This window comes from Harpia harpyja, chromosome 8 (genome assembly GCF_026419915.1).
Source record: "Harpia harpyja isolate bHarHar1 chromosome 8, bHarHar1 primary haplotype, whole genome shotgun sequence".
NCBI lineage: Eukaryota > Metazoa > Chordata > Aves > Accipitriformes > Accipitridae > Harpia > Harpia harpyja.
The window spans coordinates 13,914,499-13,936,428 of record NC_068947.1 but is presented as its reverse complement, the minus strand read 5'-3'; the positions used below and the strand labels follow the sequence as shown (position 1 = coordinate 13,936,428).

The 21,930-nt window shown below is 43.7% G+C and overlaps 2 protein-coding genes across 3 annotated transcripts in view; both read right to left on the bottom strand.

The window, feature by feature from the left end:
* The window catches only part of BRWD1 (bromodomain and WD repeat domain containing 1), a 66,520-nt gene extending 57,631 nt beyond the window's left edge, over positions 1-8,889 (bottom strand). Inside the window, exons 1-8 of one of the 2 annotated variants that reach the window (XM_052794168.1) lie at positions 8,781-8,889; positions 8,535-8,593; positions 8,289-8,318; positions 8,040-8,099; positions 4,700-4,850; positions 3,282-3,380; positions 2,560-2,720; positions 1,943-2,164 (exon numbers count right to left, since the gene is read on the bottom strand). In XM_052794168.1, the coding sequence (XP_052650128.1) occupies positions 1,943-2,164; positions 2,560-2,720; positions 3,282-3,380; positions 4,700-4,850; positions 8,040-8,099; positions 8,289-8,318; positions 8,535-8,593; positions 8,781-8,841 (843 nt within the window). In that variant the 5' untranslated portion in view covers positions 8,842-8,889. Of the gene's footprint in view, positions 1-1,942; positions 2,165-2,559; positions 2,721-3,281; positions 3,381-4,699; positions 4,851-8,039; positions 8,100-8,288; positions 8,319-8,448; positions 8,464-8,534; positions 8,594-8,780 lie in introns of those variants that run through there. The other variant, XM_052794169.1, reaches the window with a different exon arrangement.
* A 5,462-nt stretch (positions 8,890-14,351) lies between these two features.
* Positions 14,352-21,910, bottom strand: HMGN1 (high mobility group nucleosome binding domain 1). Its single transcript, XM_052794176.1, has 6 exons — positions 21,731-21,910; positions 21,252-21,284; positions 21,108-21,137; positions 20,942-20,992; positions 17,772-17,903; positions 14,352-15,245 (listed from the first exon to the last, which is right to left on the bottom strand). Exons 1-6 carry the CDS (start codon positions 21,743-21,745, stop codon positions 15,198-15,200), a joined length of 309 nt encoding a protein of 102 aa, XP_052650136.1. The 5' UTR covers positions 21,746-21,910; the 3' UTR covers positions 14,352-15,197.
* Between the last annotated feature and the right edge of the window lie 20 nt (positions 21,911-21,930).

Below are 21,930 nucleotides of genomic sequence, written 5' to 3'. Positions count from 1 at the left end.
TTACAAACTTCTAAGAACATTAATGTAAAACCTTGATTTACTTTGGATTTTTCAAATAAAACTGGTAAAGCAGTTGTTGATAACTGTCATTTTTAATGTTTACAAAATAACGTCTCCTGTACTTTAAAATAAGTTTGTGGTCTATGTTTCAATTATTGCATTATATAAAACCAATCTATTCACTGCTTTGTTTTTCAAGTCTTAACTAACCACAATCATTGACAAAAAATTTTTTTCGATGAATGAAGTAATGAGCAGAGCAGACTGGAAAAAAAAAAAAAAGGATGGATGTTTCACTAGACAGGCTTACTTTTTAAATTCTATAATTAAGCAGAGCATCAGTTATCAGATAATCCGAGTATGTGTAACCCAGCAATACATATGAATTTATACAAGTCCTCACACATACTTCTTTAAGATATGGATTTACTGCTATGCACAGAGCTACCCTTCAGAACACATTACAGAACACAGGTTACACAAGCTGATTAAATTGTTCATTAATTACTACTACCACCGTTGGAAACGGCCATATAAATTGTATGTATTGCAATTATAGTATTAAGAATGCTTAAACAAAAAAAAATCCACCATACTACAATAAAAGAAACACCACGAGTAAGTACTTTGCCATTAAAAAACAGAGAAACAAAACAATTGCAATGAATGCCACAGAAATTCTGCAAATATGAAGATTACTCTCAGAGGCAGCACTTCTGAGAAAACTGCAAAATTATTTTTTGTACTGAACTTCACAAGCTGGCAGGTAGCCACTCTTCACCCCTCAACATAAGCCTGTTTGTCTCATTGGAAAACACAGCAAATCTGGATAATGAACTACTAGTTTATCTGTTAAATAAGGAATTAAAAAGGCCAAAACAAGACTGAATCCAAAGGACTACCAATAGCGCAAAGTTATCACAATGCCTTCAAATTTAAATACACAACATATTACACTGAACATCTTTGCACTTTTGAAGTAACTCATATTTTTGAGATTAAGACAAATACCCATATCACAGAAGTTGTAAGAATCCACATACTGGATCAGAACACTCACCCACATAAACCAGCATATCACATCTCCAGTAACAGACAATAGGAGGACACGATATTTCCCAGAAATTCTCTTTGGTTCCAACAGCTCAAATATTACAGGTAGTGATCTTTTTTAAGTGAAGAAGGATTCCTGTCATTATCTTCAGTTAAATATACAGGAATTTCAGGGAGGTAAGGAACTTTATTTTTTCTTTTTTTTTCTTTTTTTTTTTTTTTATAATAGCAGGTTTCTCCTGTGGTTTTGACTAGTTTTTCACATCAGTGTTTAAATGTTCAGATTTTAATATTCCCACAGGCAGTCACACATAATTTCAGTCATGTGAAAACCACAGTGATAGGCACAGTGAAAGTTATTTGCTGTTCACGTGCCAGCCTTCATGGGAAGCGGAACATCAGTTCCTTGCACTTGGACATGAAACAGTAAGATGTATACTTCGCAAGTAACCTAGTAACAGCAACCACAAAGTACTTTTCACCACAAACTGAAAATGAGGTATTAATCTTCCTTTTCAAGAAGTTTTAACACAAAGATAGAAGGCTCTATTGGTGTAGAGCATTCATGTAACTATGTTTCTCAATTTCAATAAGAAACCAAGGAAACTGGTTATTTCTTACCAATATGATAGTTAGCTAATCTTAGGGTGTCCCAACAATCTAAATCCTGCTACTAAGGCAGACTCTTAACTTTTCAAATTAGGTGAAAGAGCATCTTTTTTTTTTTTTGCCCAAATTACTTCTTGTTTTCTACTATTTGATTAAAATACCTTCAAACTTTCCATACCACGCTGTCAAGTGAAACTGAGTTTCGTGGACTGGCTGCTTCTTACAATCCATCTACATTATTTGTGCTTCAATATGTAGAAACACTTAAAAAAACCCATACCTGTAATGAGGTAATTGACCCTGTATGTCCATGGAGGACCGCAACTGGTGCACAAGTTCTCAGACACCACACTCTGATCATTTTATCACAGCTTCCAGCTGCAATCATAGTGTTTTCATAATTGACAGCCATATCGGAAATCTCCGCTGAATGTCCTCGTAACGTGGCAAATAACCTGCCGTTATGAGTTGACCAAATCTTTACCAAACAGTCATCCGAGCCCTAGAAATAAATATTTATTACACTCAGCAAGGATTTTCAAAGACATTCAGAATAAGAGTTCTAGGTTTCCTTTAAAGAACCTAACTATGTTTTTCCACAGCTTGGTAAATTACACTTCAATTTAAAACTATGTATACTACTTAGGCTGACAGAAATAAAGCTCCTACATCTATGTCAACACCTGACCAGATATTAAGTACAACAATTTCTTACATGTTTCCGACCTTTAGTTACATCAAATTGTTCTACTTAAGCACCGCGATGGAGCTAATCGGCTACATTTTAACACTACTGACACCACCTCCAGAAGTTTTAGCATAACATGCATTTCAAAGTTCTTTTCCTTGCATCCATCTAGGACTATATTCAGATTCGAATCTATTTCATCAACTCACAGTAAATATTCTATGTCCAGTCCTATCGAATGCAACACAATATACAGAAGAAAGATGGCCAAGAATCCGTCTGTGCATCTTGATATGCTGATACATACTTCCTGGAAATGAAGTACTGAACTTTGCATATCCAGTTAATTGTTTTGCTCGATGTACTTCCACTAGAACACAAAGAAATCAAAGAATGAACATATTGATGTTTAAAACATGTTTATTCTAAACCATGATTTAACTTCCATTAATATACTACTTAAGGACTTAACAGAAGCGACTTTCAGATTGCATAAAGTCACTTTTTTTGTATTTGCTATTTTTTCCTATGTATAAAACCAAGACAGTATATTAAACTTGCTCTAATCAAAACTTCAGTCTCTAAATAAGAAGTGCTAAATGTTATCTTTATCTTCCCATGGCTTTCTATACATTAAATCATACAAGAGTCCTTCTATCCAAAGGAGAATGATTTGTATTTTCTGTAGGTTTATCTAATTAATACAGTGGCTTTACAAAAGAAAAAGATGTCATCTAGAGGCTACTGTCTCACTCGTGCTGCAGGCAGACCTTTGTACCCAATTCCTAACTCCAGTGAAGTCATATGAATTTCTTCACATAAGCCTCCAGATCCAGTTCTGAGGTGCAATTATTAGCATTGTAGCAAGGCCAGAATCAAGATACACATCACACGCTCACAGCAGCAGGGATGAGTGTTGAAAAGAGCTTACCAAGATTTGGTGGTGTGCCATAGTTCACAGGAATTTCAGGAGGTCTTCCTCTATGAAGAGCAGCAAATGCAGAGCCCTTCCAAACAGTGCTCCTGCAATCTTTAAAACCAATTGGTTGAAGTTCGTCATAAGTACATATTAAAAATGCCAAGAGAACTGCAGTTCCAAAACATGGTAAAGAACGTACCTATAGGTGGTCTCAGACACCGAATTGAAACTAAAAAACTAGAAACACCAAACGCCCCAAAACTTTTCATGAACAGTGTAGCGTCAGAGGAGAGAAAAATCCATTTAATATAGTAATAGAAGGAGGAAAAAAACGCAACACAACCAACCACCAAGCTTTGAAATTACTCCTAAATGGTGATGCCCCTGCAGTTCATGTAAAACAAGAGTAACTTTTCAACTGAATTTTCCTACTAGTTGTCAGTGCAAAAGATTTAAGATTTTTAACATTTTCATGAATACTTATTCATAAATTATTAATATTTATTGAATATTTATTAGTATGAAATTATTTAACTAGATGATCTCAAGAGGTCCCTTCCAACCTGACAATTCTGCGATTCTTAAAAAAATTCCCACACTGGCAGTTATTATGACACACTCATGCTGAAGTAATTGCAATCCTGATTTTGAGGATAGAACAGTCACTGCCATTCAGTGTGCATCCTTTAAAGCAGTTAGGACAGATAACTGAAAACACAACAGTATCCCATAAACCAGTCCCACTTCATAGCATCTAGCTACCCAACAGAACTTCACACAAACACATAAACACCCCCCCTCCCAGAAACATTCAAAGAGATAAGTCTAAAGCTAAAAACTGCTCTATCAAATAAACTATGTGCTTATTATGCATTGCCAACCATTCCCTTTAAGTTACGGGCAAGGACTTTCTTCCTGCATACATACAGAATTCGCAAGTACTAATTTTGATGCCATTTGCATTAACCAAGAAAAGATTTTTTTTGAGAAAAAATTTTGAGAAAGTTTTTTGAGAAAACTGGTGTTACTGTCTCACATTTGCACTGAACAGAGTACAACAGCTATCGCATTCAAAACCAACACGGGCCAATATACTACTGGGAGTGTCAGGAGATGTTAGAGAAGTAGCACCTGTGTCCTGATGATTCATTATATTGCATTAACACCGAAAACTGGCCATGTTCAGCAGCCTCAGCACTCAGAGTAACAATAATTCTTGTGATGCAACTTAAAACCTTCCCTTCACGACAACCAGTATACATCTATACCATTAATACACAGATTGCTAGTGTTTTGGCTCATTAAACACAGTACAGAAGAAGCGGGGGCCAATTTTGGTGAAAGCTCACCACTTTTAAGTATTCCAAAAGTCTTCACCATACACTTACGAAAACGTATCATAGTCATTTCAAATAATGAACAAACCATACCTTTTGCTGTACGTAACAATGACTGTCTCCCTGCACCAAGTAAGGAATTCACTCTCGAAATGCTGGGTGGTATCTCCTTATCCAGTATAGGGCCAATACGCTTGCAAATTTGTAACAAATGGTCTGGAGCCACGTGTTTGTTGGACAGCACCTGACAGAAATTTAAGGTTTAAAAATATATATGGTACATCCAGAACAGATGAATCTAAAAGCATCAGTATCCACAGGTATATTAAACATTGTTTAAATATTTTTTAAGTTCAACTTGCAAAACAGAATCAGTTCTGTTAAGCTCTGATCTCATAAATTCAGTGAGTACTCTCCAAGAATGGGAGAGCTGTAGTAAAAATGACTGCAGTAAAACTACTTACTGCACCTCGGTATTTTACTACTGAAAGCCTGCAATATTTACATGTGTGGCACCCGTTTGTGCGGCACCCTACAATGAGTGTCTTCGCCCAATTCACCCAATTATTTTTCTTAAAAATAAATAAAATTCAAACCTTCACAACTCAAGATCAGGGAGAATTTTTTCATAATCAAGCACAAAAATTTATGCAACTAGTACTTCAGTCGCACAGCACTTGTTCACTAAACTGCAAACTAGTAGGTTTGAGTATAATCTCTCTGGAAATAGTTTCCTTGAAGAACCAGTACTACACAGCATAAGACTGCCCTTCTTCCCTAAACCAAAAGGATCAAAACAGTCATCCGTCCATTCAGGAAGGATCCCATACTATCTACACATAACAGTCTAAAAAAATACACCCCCACACACACTCAGATGTCTCAGTCAAGAACAGATGTGTGTGGTTTTTGATTTTTTTTTTCCTCTCTTCTTTCTGGCAGTTCAGTGAAAAAAATCCGTATCTAACTATAAAGTCAATCACAATAATGCAGAAGTTAAAGATGCAAAGTAGAGTTTACACAGACTCGAGTAAACCAGACCATAAGAATCACAAATTTCAACTATTGGGGAAGTCTGAATCAGCAGGCACAAACAGCCCCATGCCTACTCCACTCTCTGATCTGGCCACATAAAACCAGTTAGACCCAGAAGCCACACTGCTACTTCAGCAGCCAGACTATTCCCAGCCAATACACCCAGGAGAGGCAGAGGGCCACACCAACACAGGTATGTGGCCTCTTGCCCACGTAGCTCAGAACGCAGGCAGAACCAGCTCACGCTTATGATGCTATTCCCTTAGCCTACCAACTGAACATACACGAGTGAAGTCCTGACAAGGCTGATCTCGTCATCAGAACAGTGGGAATAAAAATACCACATGCTGTCATGTAAGATCTGTTCAACAAAAAGTTGCCCGAATGCATACTGAGTATTGAGAACATATGATTTAAGCCACAACTTAATACTTGTTTTAATAATAAAAATCCAAGTAATGTATAAAGCTTGAGAGGGTATAGGTTGTATTCCTGGGTGGGGGGGAGGCAGTAATATCAGTCAAATAGTTAACATTACCACACAGCCAAATAACATCCAAGCAAATTGGCTCATCAGATGCCTAAGGTTGATTATGAGAAATATATCTGGTAGTCCAAAGATTGCAAAAATGTACTTTTTCGTCATTTCTTTATAAATTTTGCCTCTTGAATTCGTATAGAGCAGTACCAGCCATGACATTCAGGACAGAAAGCTCAGCATATGTTACGTCAAGCATTATAAACCATTCTGTTTGCATGCCATCATCAGGAAGTATATTCCTGATTCCAAATGCAATCCCCGATAGAAGCATGCATACGAAACCTTGCAGTTCTTTCCTTTTTAAGTAGTTTTACTCACATTTTGGAAGGAGCAGTTATTTTAAAGTCTTGCTCCAACTCCATCACGAACAAAGAGGAGAAGAAATAACTGCACCACATGATTGCATTTGTTTGTGGTCTCTGCAAATTCAAAGTGAGACCAGTGGGACAACAAGAGGTTCCCAAAGTCCCTCAAAAGCAGAATCTAAAACCTTCAACAGATTGATCTGGATATTCTGAAATATTATTACCCTCTGTAGAGATTTCTTTTAAATTGTGTAGGAAAAAGAGGCAGAAGTAGCACATATTAAGGAATTAATCTGACAACCGTACATGCATAATAAACACAGTTAAAAAAACCCTGAAGTCAGAAGAATCCACACATGACATCTCCCAAGACCACCACTTTTTGCCATAAGAACTGGGGTCAAAAAAAAAGAAACCAACCGACTAACAAAAAAACCCCAAACAATCCTTTTTAAACATCCACATTTGCTAAATTCAAGTCAGAGCTTGAAAGTATTCCTGTTTAGCAAGACTAGGCTTTTTAGTGACTTAAAGCATTAATTTAAAACCTCATTTGCTCACCTGACCACACTGACAAGTAGAAGAAATGGAATCCCGTGTATCATTTTAAGCAGCACTTAAATAATTAAGAAAATGTTTTAAGCAAAATTTCATTCCTTCTCTATGCAAATATACACAAGAGGGACGACAAGGAGATTTAACTATAACAATACACAAACTGACCCGTAAGGGAGAAATCAGTCAATTAACCTGGAATGCCTGAATCTTAGGGGGGAAAAAAGTGAGAATAAACATCTGATTAAAGAAAACAAGATCAGCTACAATAAAGCAAGATAAAACCACCCTGGGCAGGCACCACCAGGCCATCATTTCACAAGATTCAATTGCCAAGTACACTTTGCCATTTAAGAAGCAGTAAAATAAAGCACCAAGAGAAAGGCAGCTTTCCATTCTGAAACAGATGTAAGTTAAAACATTTAGAGCAAACAACATCTGCCACAGAAGGCATAAGTACATGCTGTTGAGAGATCACTCCTATCTTTCTAATATTTGGAAACAAAGCTATGACCAGTGAGTAGTCAGAGATAAAGAGCATACTCGTAGGCACCAGAACTGCCAACCCTTGATTTCTGAACAGCGATTTCATTTCCTAATCTGTTGAAGGGGACTGATGAAGGAAGCCAACCAGAAAATAAATATCGTCAAATCAAAACGTGCTTAACAAACTTGCTCACGAAACTCTGAAATGAAACCTTGCTTCAGATTGGTTCTTCCCTGTATGTAGGCAGTGGCATGTACCAATGCACAACGCCAAGCTCCACCTCTGCTATGTAAACAATATCCTCAATTTAAAACACCACTTGTGTTTTTGTTAGTCTAATGTAAAGAAATTAAAGGCCCTTTCCAAAATAACTCCAATGTCTTAAGAGAGCCGGAATGAAACTGGAAGGTAAAGCTTTGGGCCTACTTTTAAAGGTAAAGGGTCTAACATGAAAGTTATCATCCTAATTGAAAGGGTTTTTTATGGAGAAAGAAAAAAAGAAAGTCTCACCAATTCTTCATAACTTCTATAATGCTCATTTCCTTGCCAGTCCAACCTTTTAGGAAGCAACTAAACGGAAGGGAAAAAAAAAAAAAAGTGAGCGGTTAAAGGGGAAGGAGGGATAGATCACATCCAAAACAATGTGTGTCGAGGGGAAAAAGTTGAGACAGTAGAGTGGAAGAAACCTGAATGACTTGTAAAGTAAAGGAAACTTTTGACTACAGCAAGAGAGATGATTTCATCAGAGCCCACACAGACCTGGTGCTGCTCCAGCTCCTGCACCAGCACCTGCAGTGAAAAGGGAAAAAAAAATACCGAGTTAGGGATGAGCAAGCCTCCGGCTTCTCAAGCGGCCGCGGCCGCTGCCGCGAAAGGGCTCGGGAGGGGGAGGGGGACCGGGGGGACCGGCTGTTCACACCTCCCCTTCAATCCTCCTTGCGGCAGCCACGGCCGAGGGGTCTGAGCCTGTGCGCCCAGGTGAGTGTGCGGAGCCCCTCTACTCACCTTCAGCGCTCTCCTGCAGGGCCCGGTGGTCAGGAACCGGGCTATGAGGAAGTAGAGCTCTGCAAGAGACACGGGGAGAGACGGGGGATGAGTCCGGGGGCTGGCCGGGGCGGGGGGGGGGGGGGGGAGCCCCCGGGGTGACTGTAATTCATCATCACGGGCAGGAAGATGGCGGCAGGGAGCGGCGGCGGCACCGGCAGCGGCTCTCGCCCTGGCCCGCGGCCGCTCGCGCCCCGGCGGTTTTACCTGATTCAATGAGCGGCAGGGACACGCCGCCGGAGTTGGAAGAGGCCGGGGGCTCGGCCATGGCGGCCCCGGCCCGGCGGCTGCCGCTCGCTCGCCCGCTCGCTCGCCCGCTCGCTCGGCACAATCGCTGCTGGCGGCGGCGGCCGTTGCTGCCCGGGCAGGGATTAGGGCTCAGGCAGCGCCTGGCGCGGGCAGGGCCCGGCTCGGCATAGCCCTGTCAGCGCCGCCCCTCCCCCACCGCCAACCGCTCCCCCCCTCCCCTCTCCTCTCCTCTCCTCCGCGCGCGGGAGCGAGCCGCCCCCGCCCCCCGCCGGGCGCCGCGCCCGCGCTCCGGCTCCCCTCCCCCTGCGCTGGCGCTAGCGCTGCCTCGGCGCCGCCGCCATCGCCGCCGCGCGACCGGCCACGGCGCCGCCGCCGCCACCTGCGCCGGGCACGCCCGGGGGAGGGCGGGGAGAAAAAGTAGTCCCCGGCCCGGCAGCGCCCGGGGACCGGCGCGGGGGAGGGGGCGCGCCTGCGGCCGCCGAAAACGTGCGGGGAGGGCGGCGGGGCAGGCCGGCGGGGAGAGGAGGAGGAGGAGGAGGAGGGGGAAGGCGGCCGGTGCGGGAACGAGAGGCCCGGGCGCGGAAGGATTGCGCGAGGAAGGCGGTCGGTGACGGCGCGCCGGTGGGCGGGGCCGCTCCGTGAGGTGGGGGGAGGTGTCACGGGGCGCGCGCTCGGGAGCGCGCGTTTGCCGTTGCTGGGGGGGGGGGGGGGGGGGGGGGAGCGCGCGGGCCCGTCGGCGGGCAGGCGCGAGGCCCGCAGCTGCCGCCGGCCGCGCCGGAGAACCACCGGCGGCGCGGACCCGGCCCGGCCCGGGCGGGCCGGGCCGGGACCGGCGGGGTCCAGCTGCGGCCCGCGGCAAGGCGCCGGGAGCCGGCTCCGGTCCGGCGGTTCCCCGGGGCGATGCGGGGCCCAGACCTTCGTCTGGAAGGCGGTCGCCCGGCACGTTGCCTGGCCGGCCCTGGGCCGCCGGCCGGGTGCGGCGGTGCGCCTCCGCGGTGGCGGGGCTCGGGCAGCAGCACGAGTGCGTTTGGAACCGCCGCATCACCAAACAGGGAGGTTTTGCACGTGATCGATCGTCTTTTGGCTCTTGTTGGCCGCTGGAGGCGGGTCTCCCGACTCCTCGGACCGATCGGTCGCCTCCTGCGCCACCGAGGCTCCGCGGGGTGATGCTCGGGGGCACCGAGGCTGCCCCGAGCCTCGGTTCGGGGGGTGGTATTTCCCCACACACCGCCCCCGCAGGAAGGCATCAATTCACGGGCGTCACCTTTCCAAGACCGGCAGCTTTGCCCCCACGCTGCCGCTCTGCAAAGGGGTGCTGTGCCACAGCCACCCCACCCCGGCTTTGGGAGCCTGGTCAGGGGGGGATTTTTTTTTTTTTTTCTTCTTACAGTTGTTTCTCACCTCTGCCCAGCAGGAATTCTGATGTAGATGTAGCAATGGCTATACTCACGCTGTATTTTAAATCTGAGCTGTTCCTTTCCTTTTCTGTTCCCCACCTGTGGTGGCTTGTTACGAGTCTTTAGAACCTTTGAAATAAAGTATGTTTACATATCGTTGTAGAAATACGTGTGTATTTTATTGATCTCGCTACCTGAGATGTGCTTTCGGCTTTTGACAAAGAGCTTTTGTGCACCTGAGGCACAGGCCCAGCAGCAGGCAGTTTCCCCAGGCGCATCCTGCAAGGCAGACTGCTGCCTCTGCTTCCTGCTCTTCACCACCCCCTGCCTGGGCAGTGCTCCTGCATCGCAGTTCAGGTACAAGGGAAAAAAAAAAAAAAAAAGGGTATCCTGTCCATTGAAAATCCCTCTTTGAAAGAGATCCATGATTTTTTGCTTCCTGTATTGCTGGAAGCAGCCACATCATTCTTAAAGGATACCTGCGTTCCTTTAGATTTCATGGCTAAACAAATCAGTCTTCATTAGCTAAACTTGGATGTGCTTCAGCGTCCTGGCTGCGTTCATGTTTTAAAGAGCTGTGATCAAGCTGACACTAGAAAACGAGTTCCAGAACAGTGCAGTGTGAACATGTATGAAACAGCACCCTCTTGACTAGAAAAACTAGTAGCAGCATACAAATACGATTGAGTAACTGCAAAGAAACAAGTTTTGTTCTCTTCTTGTTGTATTTTGAAATGGATGGTTCTCCGTTATGTATGTATTCCGTAGTGCTGTATGCAAACCTGCATTAGCTGTTGCTCCATGCCTTAGTTGCACAGAGCAAATGTATCTGGTATCGTACAGGAAAGAATGCTTTTTCTGAAGCGTGCCCATGGAAATTCTTGTCAAACGAATTTAAATGCCTTCCACTCCAATTCTCCACTGGCAGAATTGACATCTAGTGCCCACATATACAATTCCTCATTTTCCCAGTAGCCAAACTGGTGGTGTCACGGTGGTTACATGTTGCCATTCATGCTATGTGGAGAAAGGCAACAGTATCTGTCTACTGCAGAATCAATCAAAATCCATAGTTGATTCACCTACATATTTACTAGGCATACTTTATGTAATTAGGAAAGCCTCTGTCATTCTTTACCGCATCAAGTGGGCTGTGCTGCTCCAAACAGGTCTAGGGCTCCTGTGCTCCCAATGCAACTACCTCTATCCTTTCCTTCTTCCAGCATGAAAATTCCTCTATCCTGCGAGACAGCAGCTGTCACCCGATTTAGCCCTGCCAAGTCCTTTCACATCCATAATAAAGTCAGAAATACCTTTTTGTCCCCAAGAGTAAGTATCAGGGAGCAGTTACAATAAATTATTGGATAATAGATGTTAGATAGAAGATGTTGAAAGTCAACAGGATCTCAGCATCAGAGACTCAAAACACATGAGAAGTAGGCATTCAGTAGGAGGAGGTAAGAGAGGTTATTTCATTTATTAGTCATTTAACTGGTGTTTTTGACTTGCTACAAAACAGAAAGTAAAAGAATGTCATGTAGCTACGTCATGCTACTACTAAATTAAACCAACAAGTGAGGTAACTGGAAGGGAGCTTGGGGGGGAAGGCAGGGGGGCTAGAAAAAGTGGCATAAATATAGTTTTGGAGTACCCAAGAACTTGAAGCCAAAGCCACTGCCAAAGCCAGGTGCGCTCTGCTAGGAACACAGCTCTGGTAGAAAGGGACCAGAAGCGTATCATGGTCCAGTGTCAGAGGACATCCTATATATAAGCTGAAGAAAAGCTAAACATTGCTTAAATATTGAAGAGTTAAAAATGCTAAAATGCTTTCTCAAATGAAAGCATTGTTTAAGAAAAGTTAGAGGTGAAACTAAATTGTTTTTTAGAAATAACTGTATGACAATTTGAAAAAGGCACTGAAAATGTACAGGAAGCAGATACTGTGCTTGCAGGTGTTATTTCAGAGCATAAACAAGTTCTCGGTCAAGGGGAAATAAAAAGAATCAAAGAAGGAACGTTACTTTTTGATCTTGACTCCTCCCAATACAAGGCTGACAGTTGTCCGACTGGCATCAAATAGACCAGTAAGATAAAACCATGCTACTACCTGCTGCGATTCAGCAAAATAATGTGAAATGGGGGGAAAAAAACCCAAAACAACCCTCCACTCTGTGGGAGCACTGAAGTAATGCTGTACTAGATGCAATGTTTTATTTTAAGGTTAAATATATACTTAATATTCCCCCATCTGATGAAAGGCTGTTCAATCTTCAGCAAGATTGATTTGATTTTCTCAAATACAGCAAGGAAGAATTGGAACAGTTTTGTACTACATCAGTGTGGTGGGTTGACCCTGGCTGGATGCCAGGAGCCCACCAAAGCCGCCCTATCACTCCCCTCCTCAGCTGGACAGGGGAGAGAAAATATAACGAAAGGCTCGTGGGTTGAGATAAGGGCAGGGAGATCACTCAGCAATTACTGTCACGGGCAAAACAGACTCGACTTGGGGAAATTAATTTAATTTATTGCCAATCAAACCAGAGCAGGGTAAGGAGAAATAAAACCAAATCTTAAAACACCTTCCCCCCACCCCTCCCTTCTTCCTGGGCTCAACTTCACTCCTGAATTCTCTACCTCCTCCCCGCAAGTGGTGGAGGGGGGACAGGGAATGGGGATTGTGGTCAGTTCATCACACGTTGTCTCTGCTGCTTTTTCCTCTTCACACCCTTCCCCTGCTCCAGTGTGGGGTACCTCCCACAGGGGACAGTTCTCCACAAACTTCTCCAACCTGAGTCCTTCCCATGGGCTGCGGTTCTTCACGAACTGCTCCAGTGTGGGTCCCTTCCATGGGCTGCAGTCCTTCAGGCACAGACTGCTCCAGCGTGGGTCCCCTGCAGGCTCACAAGTCCTGCCAGAATACCTGCTCCGTGGGCTCCTCTCTCCACAGATCCGTAGGTCCTGCCAGGAGCCTGCTCCAGCACGGGCTTCCCATGGGGTCACAGCCTCCTTCGGGCATTCCCCTGCTCCGGCATGGGATCCTCCCCGGGCTGCAGGTGGATATCTGCTCCACTGTGGACCTCCATGGGCTGCAGGGGTACAGCCTGCCTCACCATGGTCTTCCCCACGGGCTGCAGGGGAATCTCTGCTCCGCTGCCTGGAGCATCTCCTCCCCCTCCTTCTTCACTGACCTGGGTGTCTGCAGGGCTGTTTCTCTCACATGTTCTCGCTCCTCTCTCCTCCAGCTGCAGTTTGTGTTCTGCAGCAACTTTTTTTTCCCCTTCTTAAATATGTTATCACAGAGGCACTATCACTGTTGCTGACGGGCTCGGCCTTGGTGGGTCTGTCTTGGAGCTGGCTGGCATTGGCTCTGTCGGACATTGGGGAAGCTTCTAGCAGCTTCTCACAGAAGCCACCCCCATAGCCCCTCCGCTACCAAAATCCTGCCACACAAACCCAATGTAATGAATTAGCTCTCCGGACAGGTATGTTTTATTTGAAATGACGCTCTGTCAACCTGCAACCTTAAGTAGCAGGTACACTTGCTCACAGCATGGTAAGCTCACCTAACAGCTCATCAGCACCCAATGGGAAATTTTCTTGTGCTTCCCTCCCTGCTCCTGCCCAGGCTGCTCCACAGCTCATCCTCTACGGGTTCCATTACATAAACTCAGCTACCAGGGGAAGTTCACAGCCCAGGTTCATTTTTCCCCAGATATCTGAAGCGTTACTGATTTTAAGGCAGGATTTGGGGAAATTCCAATACGGTTCCAACACAACAGCAACACCATCTGATCAGTTAACATTCAAGAGGATTGCTTTGTGCACCTTCCTTAAAGCAGTTCTTCACACAGGAGTGCATATGCAAATTCTTAGATGCCAAACAGATGAAAACATCTGATGCTTACTTTTTTTTTTTTTTAAGGCAACAGAAGCAGCACTAGGCTATCAGCTTTCAAACTGCAAGTCCAGATTAAGACTGCAACTACAGTTTTCTGCTTGCTACTCACTCCCTGCACTACCACCTATCTCTTGAAAAGTACATTTTTAACAATATTAAGAACATGGTTAAGAATCAAAAGCTACACCACTAAGGTTGTGAGTTGTCATAGTCAATGCAGGAGCTACAGAAACATCCTTTCATAATCAAGATTTATTTGGCTTTTGCTTGGTGATCACAGACACTATGAACAATTTTACAATTGTTTTTAGTCACATAGTTTTTTAAATCTAAAAACTATAATTCTGGTTTTTTTCTAAGACTATTTCAAATATTTTCCGTTTCTTCTTTGTAGACAAGCTGTCCTTTAAAACTGGATATGAAGTTCCAATATCTCAAATACTGACATAACAAGTTATGTCTGCCAAACAGAAACTTTTACTTAGTCAGTATTTAAAGATAGAACAAAAGTTTCCAATCTTTTGCATCACAGCTACAAAGTTGTTGGAAAAAATAAAGCTGCAACTACCAAAAATAACTTTGTCACAGATATACATCACTCAGCAAGAAATCCAACACTAGGGAGCAGTTTTATTAGATAAACAATTCTACTGATGGTACAACCATAGATAAAGATAAATAACTAAAATGTTAAGACATTCTCAACATATCATTACGAATTCCAAAGTCTGATCTGTGTTATGCTTCATTTAATAGGATAGAAAAACTGTCCCTCGCAGTCTGTGGAACATGAAGCCTAATCAAGGCTTCAAAGTCCTCTCCGTAACGTAACATGCCATTAATTTCTGGTTTCATAGAAAACAGACAACCAGTACATGATTTTACCACTTAAAAAAAGCATTTACACTTATCTAAATATGTAAAAAAATGGGTTGAGTTGGGATTCTCTCCTTTTTAAAAATGTGTTTTCTAGAACTACTAAAAAACTTGCATTTACAAAATAGTTGATAAAAATATTCCTCTGAATTGTACAAGAAGAAAGGTATTAAGGACCACCAATTAAAGACTTGGTACCAGATGTTACTCGGACTTAGCTTCTTTCTCTACTGCTGCATCAGATGCTGGGGTCTGAAAAGAAGAAAGAAAACCAGAACACTTCAATGCAGAAAGTTTCTAAGTGACTCAGCCTCTTAATTCGTAGTATTTTTAACACACAAGTTAGCTAACTTGACATACAGAACAACCATGACTTGTTTCTACATACCGTGCTTTACAGTCTTAATAAACTGGTCATGATCCGCTTATTTCTCTTGGATAATGACCTACTAAAAACAAGCTGTCTTGAAAAGGCTTCTATCTCCTCAGATGCATCATGTATGAATTTCAGAATGTTGCTATTGTTACTACTCAATACACACTGCAAAGGATTTCTATTCTTTTTTTTAAAGAACAAAGCCCATTTCAATAATTACTGCCTTTATGACAGGAAAAGGAAGCTTTTTAACCTACTAAGCTAAAACCCCTGCATATAGGGCATTTAGAAAAGACACGACAGACACACTTCATGCATTTAAATTTCAGTGCAGCACTGTTAACATATTCTCAAATCTTACCATGTTTTAAAGTAGCTAAGACTTAGAAACACAGTACTGCATTAAACATAATTTTGTAAAAATACATTAAAGTGAAACTGAACTGTAGCAGCAGAGCTATACGGTTTTCAAGTCAAGTCTCTATATGCTATACCTCAACTTCAGAACAAGTTCATACAAACTTAATTGATTAAAATTACAACTCCATTTAGATCGGAAAACTCGCTGCATTTGCAATGTAGGTTAAAAAAAGGAATGTAACATACGTATTAACATAAAAATTATACTTAATTATTCCAAAGCTTTGCAGCACCACCAGCAGAATAGATTGTTTACCCACATTAGTACCCAAAGAGGAACCAGTTCAGTCTTTACTGCCACCTGGGGGAAGCTTTTGAAGGATGAAGTACAGAAGCCATTTCCATTCACAGGCGTTAGTCTCTGTGTGTCACCAGAAGTCATCACTGGCCTTTCATGGATTAACAATAGCATCGCTGACGCTATTGTTCTGACTGAAAACAGTAACGTCCAACAGGACAGACTATACCCCTGCCTCTTCTAGATGTACGTATTATATTAAACCTGCAATTTTAGCTGGTGTGACCAACATGAGACCAGCATGAAGATGTGCTGCAGAAGTCATCATCCATTGTAAATTTACATCATCTCTGCACTAGTGTACTAAACAGACGCCAGTTGAGAAATATTGCCAAATTTAACTTTCGATGGTATTGCTGAAATACTACACACACAAATTAAAAGACCAAATTATGCGCTAGTAATACAGAGCCAGAGCTACACAGACAGGTAAGCCAACTAAAGAATTCCTAGTGATAGCACAACTTTTTCACAAACATCACACTGTAAGCTTGCAAATGAAAAGTTGTCTTGTACACTCAAGTACCATCCTGTACCTTCCTCACCCACCAAAACCCATCGTCTACTTAAAAACCAAATACTCTTTTCCTCTACTTGAGGATCTATCTGCACACTGATAGATCAGTGTGATACAATTCAGAGAGACGTTTGTTCTATCTTAAAAAAATTACTTCTCAATGCAACAACCAGACAGGAAGCATGAATCACAGATTTAAATTAAAAAAATCATCTATCTGGTCAGCAAACTCCACTGAACTAATTAAAATGAGTGAGGCATTCAATATTGCAGAAACCTGACACTAATTCTAGGCCTGTTGCCACATGAAAACTTGTGTTTTGTCCAGTTGTTAACAGCTGCCCTAGTAAGAGGCACTGCTTCTCCCTATAGATCTTGTCCTAAATTTGAAACTAAATTATGTCCACATTCCAGAAAAAGAATACGGTGTGGAGGATGTTTTAAGTTAGATGATCGGGACTCCAAAAACTTCAGCAATGCAGCCATTTTAGCACAATATTACAGCCAGGGCTGATTTGGCACATTTATTTCTTCAGCCACAACAAGTAGTTTTTGCGCTTTCTCTTCCATCCCTGCACCAGCAGTGTCTGTATCTGTGTCCCTTCTACGAGCAGTGTCTGCATCTGTGACTCCTATAAATGTTACCTCAACTTTGGTTAAATCGTTTCAACTTTGGATTTTCAGTGAAAACTGTTTCCAGTCCCAAGACAATGAATATTGCATTTGTCAAAAAACTTTTGTAGCAAGAAGGAACCTCTCTTCCAGCAACAGCAAAGGCAGACTAAAACCCAAACCAAACCCTCCAAAGACGGATACCCGCCCACCCCACCCCACCGCTCCCCCCAGAGCAATATCCCCTCTGTACACCCGGTATGTATTATTTTGCCAGGACCTACCCACAGGGAAAACAGCCCCTCTCTGAAGGAACTTTGGTAAAATTCTCACCTTTTTCCTTAATTTCAGGGACTGTTATCACATCACTGCAACTCTTTTTGGGGCAACTATAATTTTCCAGGTATGTGTACTAATATTTCAATACCCTACATCTTTCTTTTAGCAGAAATAGATTCTATTGTAAGAACTGCTTATGTTTCTGCTAGATGTTTGGATAAACCAGTACAGTAAGTTATCCAGGTGCTTTGCACCGAAGAATACAGACAACTTTACCTCCTCACTTTTAGCTTCCCCATTTTCTGCAGGCAAGTTGTCCTTTGTCTGTTCTTGGCTTGTCTCTTCTGTCTGTTTTCCTTTAGGCCCTTTTTTCCCCTTTGATGGAGCTTTCTTTTCCTCAGATTTATCCTACAATGAAATAAATGTCCAGTAAGTAAGTTCCTATGACCTACTAGGTAAACCTCGAAAATAATAAAAACTACACAAAACCAAGATAGACTTGCTAAACAGTAAAAGCTGCTACCAACAACCAATGAGCTAATACACAGTTCAACTGCCAAAAAGCTTTCCAAACTATATATAGACAAACAATCACAGTTTCGGATAGTCAGTAAAATGACAGAATCAAACTGGGATGAGAAGATAACTAGACTCTAGTGGCTAGACAGAGCAATTTGTAATATATGATTTAACCTCGCGGTGCATTAAAAAAATAGCAATGCAGTCCTTCTGCTTTCTAAAAAATACAAAACACTTCAAACACTATCTTTCCTCTTACATTGACAGGTGGGAATTTCAGCAACGTAACCAAGTATCATTTTCAGTGCTCCTGTGTTAGTACCTCAGACACATCCTCTGTACCTACACGACTGTTGTTAAATGGGTAAGGAAGAGGTATTTGTTCAAGAGCTACTTTCATATAAGTATGTAATACAACCTCCCAGACGCTCCTTACTGCAACCAGATGCTACAAAGCTTGCCTGTCCTCTGGCTGATCCCCCTACTTACAAAATATTCCTATCAATTCACAATTACATAAATGCACTGGTTTTGACACCATCTGTCAAACATAATAATACTAACAAAAATTTTCAATAAATGACAAACTGTAACGCTTTTTCTGGGCAGGTACAACGTAAGTGGCAAGAGAACATAATGCATTTATACCTCTAAGCAGAAGACCACTACACTGATCCACCCTAAAATGTGTCTAATCTCATTAAAAATGTTGCACGCATTTTATAACTATGTTCTTCAAATTATGTCCTAATTTGTTGTCTCTGACCTAATATTCACTCTAAGAAATAAAGTTATCATTTTTGCATATTTTAAGTACTGTAGAAATATGTATCTCAGATTACTATTAGAAACCATTTGGTCACAAGCATTCCATACTATCTTCACTCCAAGCATTCTTCCTTACCAAAAGCATGCAACTTCCTCACGTCACACATGCAACTTTTTAATAGCTACCTGAATACATTTCCTATTTTACATGAATGCTCATGTAAAATACCATCTTCATGAAAATATGGTTTTGTCAGCCAATTGCAACTATTGAGCAAAAGTGCTAAGCATTTTACACCACTGGATACAAACACGCCGTAAGTTACATTACATACACAAGAGATGTAAGGTAAAAAAATCTAATGCTGAAGCATCTTATGTCACATAACTAAATCGTCAATGTCAGAAGACTTTAGAAATTCTTTACTCCTATTTTTAGAAAAAAAATTTTAAATCCTCAAGAGCATGGAGAAAACAGTTGAAACGCTAATGGAAAAAAACTCTTTTTAAAAAGTTATAAAGGCTAAACTCAGTATTACGAATTCGGGTAACAGACAATTTCACAACACACAGACTTCTGTGTTTTGACTGTCAAAATATGTTTTTCTTCATCAATATTTATTTAAAAAAACCCCACCAAGTAACTCCATAGTGAGCAAACTTCTCCCAACCAGAAAAAATACTGTCATGAAAGTTTTAGAGTTACGAACTTGATGCAGAGAAGCATCTTTTAATGTATCAAATACAGAAAAAGATAATAATTAAAAAAAAAAATTAAAAATCTAACATTTGACTGGTATGTAACAGTGAAGTATTTCTGCAACCCATTTAAAGAAAGTCCAGAAATAGCTAAAATGAGAGAGAACGCACTGAAGCTGGAGAAGTAAAATGCGAACAAATGAGATTTTTACATTAACAATGAGAAAGTTTCCAAATGACACAAGATTTTAGTGACAGCATGAGTTTTAGAACAAAGAGGATCAAATGTAAAACAAGTTTTAGATTTATTTGAATTGCCAATGGTAATAAAAAAAAAAAAAAAAAGATTTTTACATATTCACATTACAGCAGCATTCCATGGGGGCCTCGTGCAAGGCATTCTACTGAATATTCTAAGATGACAATTGTTTGCGATGTACTTGGTTTACATGAATATGTTCCCAGCTATGACCTGTGGAAATGTTTCTTTCTGGAAGTAAAGTAGTTACAGGCAGCAAGTCAGTATCATGCGTATCAGTCAGCATCAACTAGCAGCATTAAGAAGTAGATGCACCACACAAAAACACTGGTCAAAAAGAGAATCAGAACTGAAGTAAAATTGGAAAGCTTCCCCAACTTCTTTAGGTCTTCAGCTTTGAGGATGGGAATGCACTGATATTCAAACCATTGGAATGAAGGTGCATTACTGATAAGAAACCGTTCAGTAGGATTAATAAAATGAAAACATCAATAAGTCTGCAAAGCAGAGTTCGATGTGAGTGTATTTGAAATGCTTTTAATCCATACATTAAAGAGAAAATCTTATAATCACAAAGGAACACTTGAAAATACGTATACCAACAAGCCAACAGATACACAGCCTCTTACTTCTCCCAAGAAACAAAGAATTTTACACCTCAGTTACTAGCACGGTGAAGGCTACACTGAAAAATTGAAGGGTCATACCAAACCACGCTTACTTACACGCGCACACAAAGACCTGAAAGCTAGACTACATGTGTGGAAACTCAGATCATTTTCGGTGGCTACCTAAGAAATTCAAATATTTTTTTCCTGTCCTAACACACTGCTTTAAATTGTGAGTGTATTTTACCCCCTTTTGTTACAGCAATGAAATACAATCCTAGGTATGGTTGCTTCAACATCCAAGCAGTTCTGCTTAGTACCAAACCGCCATCCAACACCTGTGAATCGGTGCCCACATTTCTAGGCAATGCGCCAAGCGCTTAACAAGGATCTACTCAAACAGCGGCGGAAAGCACCTGCAGGTACCAGCAGGAGCACCTGAACACGATACGGCAGCTCGGTAAGCATTCCCACAGGGAACACGCGAGGAGGAGCGAGACCGCTCACACACCGCGCACCGACGACACGGGACGGGAGGCCACCAGGCACGGGCACAGCGAACTCGACCCCCTCCTCCTCCCGCGGACTCTCACCTTTGCCGCTAACTTCTTGGGTTTCGGCTCCGCTTTGGCAGGAGCAGGTTTCTGAGAGGGAAGAACAAGCAAGGGAGAGATTCAGCCCTCGGTAATCCCCTTTTCGGTCCGGGAAGACACGCAGCCCTCCCCCCCCCCCCCGCCCCCCTCTCGCTCCCCTACTCACAGCGGACAGCCGCGCCGATCGCCTCTTCGGCTGCAGGCAGGGAACAGAGAGAGAAACGGCGTGAGTGAGCGAGCGAGCGGGCGGGGGGGCCGGCGGCGGGCCCCGCCCGGCCGCCCCCCGCCCCGCCCCGCCCCGGGCACCTACCTCCTCGGGGGCCTCCCCGTCCGCCACCGTCACCTGCCGACACAAACAGCGCGGGTCAGGCGGCGCAGGCGCCTCAGCGGAGACGGCGGCGGGGCGGGCACGTGACGCCGCCGCTCGCCCGCCCCCCCGCCCGCCCCTTCCCGCCGGCCGCCGCCGCTTTCGGATTTCGAGTCCCGGAGAGGCGAGGCGCCCGGCGAGCCCCCGCCGAACCTTCCAGACACCGCCGACCGCCGCCCCCGGCGGGGCTCCCGCCAGGGGCTACGCCGAGCCGGCCGGCACGGGGCAGGCGCCGGCCCCCGCTCAGCACAGCGCTGGCGGCCGCCGCACCGCTGCCCGCGGGGCGGCCGCTTCCCGCCGAGCCCCGTCCCCGCGCGGTCAGATCGCCCTCCACCGCGCCCGCCCCTGCGGCGGTGGCGCGGGGGCCGCTCCGGGCAGCCCGGTTCCCCGTCGGCGGCCCCGCTCGCTCCCGCCCGCTTCACCTTTCTCTTCGGCATGGCGAGGCTGCGCGGCGGCGGCTCCCGGCCGCGACCCCCGGAGCTGCGGCGGCTCCCGCCCGGCTGCTGCGCGCGCTGGGTGCCTCACGGCGAGCCGCTGCGGCTGCCTGCGAGCCAGCCTCGCTGCGCAGGGAAACCGCCCCCCCCCCCCCCAATCCATCCCAGCAGCGCCAGCGGCACCGCAA

Excerpts from the sequence above, each read along its gene's own strand:
- HMGN1 (XM_052794176.1), bottom strand. Across the intron at positions 20,993-21,107 it reads GATCGGCGCGGCTGTCCGCT|AAACCTGCTCCTGCCAAAGC; the intron begins GTGAGTAGGGGA and ends CTTCCCTCTCAG. Across the intron at positions 15,246-17,771 it reads GGGAAGCTAAAAGTGAGGAG|ACCCCAGCATCTGATGCAGC; the intron begins GTAAAGTTGTCT and ends TCTTCTTTTCAG.